The 3,128-nt window shown below is 48.9% G+C and overlaps 1 protein-coding gene across 1 annotated transcript in view; it reads right to left on the bottom strand.

Moving 5' to 3' along the window:
- The window catches only part of MYO5B (myosin VB), a 316,975-nt gene that overhangs the window by 31,015 nt on the left and 282,832 nt on the right, over positions 1-3,128 (bottom strand). The window contains exon 31 of the mRNA XM_011929181.1: positions 1,889-2,067. Within this exon, the coding sequence (XP_011784571.1) occupies positions 1,889-2,067 (179 nt within the window). The remainder of the gene's footprint in view (positions 1-1,888; positions 2,068-3,128) is intronic.

Here is a 3,128-nt window from a genome sequence, read left to right as displayed (position 1 = left end):
GTCTCATAACACTCTGGGTCAAAAGGCCCAAGACCAGGAGGTGCCAGTTACCTGGGCAATGCTCCCATCATAATAGAAGGCAAGAGATTAATAAAAGCTCATAGGCAGCCTCATCTTCAGGAAGTTAGATGCTAATATGACCATGATGCTGTCATTCTTGGACTTAGTTACTTAAACCAGCTTTCTGATTCAGTGTAGCAGGTTTCATATGGAAGAAAGCTAGGGTGCTGGGGGAGAGGTAAAGAGCTTCTAGACATGGTTACATGGAAAAAATCCACCCCAGTGTCTTCCAGGGATGCAAATAACGATTATGTCCAAGGTTAGGCACACAGGTAGGAATCAGGTTGTGCCCAGGGGACAGCTATTAGAGGCCATGGCTACCCTGGAGGAAGGCGCCATGTTTTTTACAGTTCTGATGGTTTGGGAGTGAGAATTGCCATAAGAGAGGTAAGACCATGTCTACAAGGGAGCAAGAGAGAGAGGGAAGTCTACACTGTTGATAGAAGCAACCACATTTTATGTAGCTGAGTCAGCCCCATAGCAGCACTGGATGCAACACCTGACTCCCAGTGGCTCCTCAACAAAGTTACATGAATGAAGAAGTGATTGAGAAAATCACTCATTCACTACAGGTGATATTACCTATTACCAAAGAAATACAACGTGAGATTTTTGGAGGATAATTAGGTAATTAAATCAGGATTTTAAATGAAATACAGCATTTAGATAATATCAAATATTGGCTATAGTAAGCACATTAAAAGTGGTCACCAATAAGTTATACATTTAATGAGAGAGTACAGACACTGTCGGGTTCTAGGCGAGCTGCCCTGAGGATTTCTCTCCTGCCATGTGCGGCACGTTCGCTGTTCATGTCTTATTCTCCAGGTAGACTGTAGCTGAGTGACTCAGCCAGGGTTCCATTCCTACTGAAACATTAGGCTAGCCACCTCATCATGCAGGTGAGAAAACCAACGCCAAAAGAGCTTTGAGGGCACGACCAGTGGCAGGGCTGATTCTAGAAACCAGGACTCTTGATTCATAGGTCTGTACTTTATTAATGCATTCAGTTGCTGATTCATGAAACCACATCTGGTCTGTTGATGGAGAGGCACGAGGAATCACCTGGTTTCATACAAGGGTCCTTCCTCCAATAAAACAAACTTCTTGGTGGGACAAAAATCTGATCTTACTGAATAATAACCATGAGAGTAATAGAAGTAGCAGCTAATATTTGTTATTCCATGGTTACATATCAGGCATGTGCAAAGTACTTCACCTGTATTAACCTTATTCCTTATAATGCCCCATGAGGAAGGTCCTATTCCATTCACAAGGAAACAGACCCACTATGTCACCTTGCTCACAGATTGTGGGGCCACATCTGAACCCAGAGAAACACTACCCTGTGAATCAGCTGAGTAAACTTTCTTTTTCCAAGAAGAGATGCTCTTGGTGCAAAGGTACGTCTACTACATCCTCAGCAGGCAGCAAGGAGAAGAAGCAGCCTGAGGGCTTCTGGCTCCTGTTTTGCCACCACCTGGCTGAGGGAGCCGGGCCCAGCACTCATGCCACCTCGCAGAGTCCCGGTTTCCTTTCTGGAAAACGAGCTCAGTGACCACCAGTTCATCTCTTGTTGAAAGGCTCCAATGGGCAAAGCTATGCCACAGCTCTTAAAAGCCACTTGCAGTCAATGGGCCTATGGTGTGACCATCACATGATGTCCTTTTGGTGCATGCCTACCCTGTCTAGCTAAGTTGCTCGCCCACTCCTGAGGGCCAGTGGCTTTCAGGCCCAGACTCTGATATCAGATGGAACCAGGTTCAAATTCTGGATTTTCTGCTTCACCAACAATTTCCTTAAACCCTTCAGGCTTCAGTGTCCCTACCCCACGAGGGTGCTGTGAGGCCAGACGTCAAGGCGCATGCACTGCACTTGGCTGCCATCAGCTCCAGGGAGTCCCAGAGATCAGGACCAGCACACGTACTGATGGCAGGCTCTGGGGGGCACAGGTTGCATTTGGAGCACAGCCAGCAGCACACATCAGGCAGACATTTTTGGCTGATCCTGCAGAGTTGGGAGGACCAATATGTAGTGTGGAAGCAGCACAGGCTCAGGATCCCCCAGAGGTATGCTTCTTTCTCAGCCTTGTTCTAAAGAGCTGCGTGCCTGCTGCCACGTGACCTCCCGCACTTGTCTCTTTCTTCACCTATAGAACAAGTGGGTTGGACCATGTGGTTCCTGAGGTCCACTAAATGCTATCACCTTGACCCAAACAGCCAGCCATCCTCAACCACATCTGCACAGCCTGGGCACGGCGACAGATGGTCAACCACAGGGGCTACCAGCCAGACTGCACGCCAACCGTTCCCCGTGCCCTCGTACCCACTCTAGCTGAGAAACGGTTAAGCAGAGACATGAGCAGGCACAACAGACAAAGCAGACACAGGAAGAAAGGAATATGTTCCACCTGGCGACTTGCTTTAGGCCTTGGTAGGCCAAGCCGAGTTCTCCATCTTCATTTAAATATCCCCAATCCTCAGTCTTGCTAGAAACAAAGGACAGAAAAACAGGGTGTCCAGTGTAGAGGGAAGAGGCAGGCAGGCAGGGAGTCCTGGAAAGTGAGGAGATTCTACCCAAGGTTTGGAAATTTAAAAAAGGCAAGGCTCAAGAACTCCCATTTTCCCTTCGTCCTCTCCTGTCACCTGCAAACAGCATCTCTCCCCCAAGTCCTCTGGTTTCTGGTACTGTCTGGAAGTGGGCTCATGTGGTCTCATGTAGGGCCTGCTAATAACCCCGGGTAGGAAAGCATGCTGCCCCAGAGACCGCAAAGGGCCAACTTGTTCGGCAGCTCTGTAAATGGCAGCAAGGCAGCAGTGAGGGTCGAGTAGAAGCATTCACATAGCCTCACACATGGTGCTTCCCTCAATCAGACTGATTCCGACAAGAACAGGGAGAGATGCACAAAGGGATGGGAGGAGAGGACCCTATGTGTGTGTGGAGGAGGCTGCAGGCAATGAGCAGGCTCTGGTGGGGGAAGTCATTGCATCCTGCAGAGCAGCATGGGAAGCCCCTGGGGGACTTCAGCCTCAACCAGGGTAAGGAAGGAGACTGCAGACATTACCTGC

The sequence above is a fragment of the Colobus angolensis genome, unplaced genomic scaffold (assembly GCF_000951035.1).
Source record: "Colobus angolensis palliatus isolate OR3802 unplaced genomic scaffold, Cang.pa_1.0 Scaffold8, whole genome shotgun sequence".
NCBI lineage: Eukaryota > Metazoa > Chordata > Mammalia > Primates > Cercopithecidae > Colobus > Colobus angolensis.
Note: the sequence above shows the minus strand (reverse complement) of the source record. Positions and strands in the feature narration are given on the sequence as shown.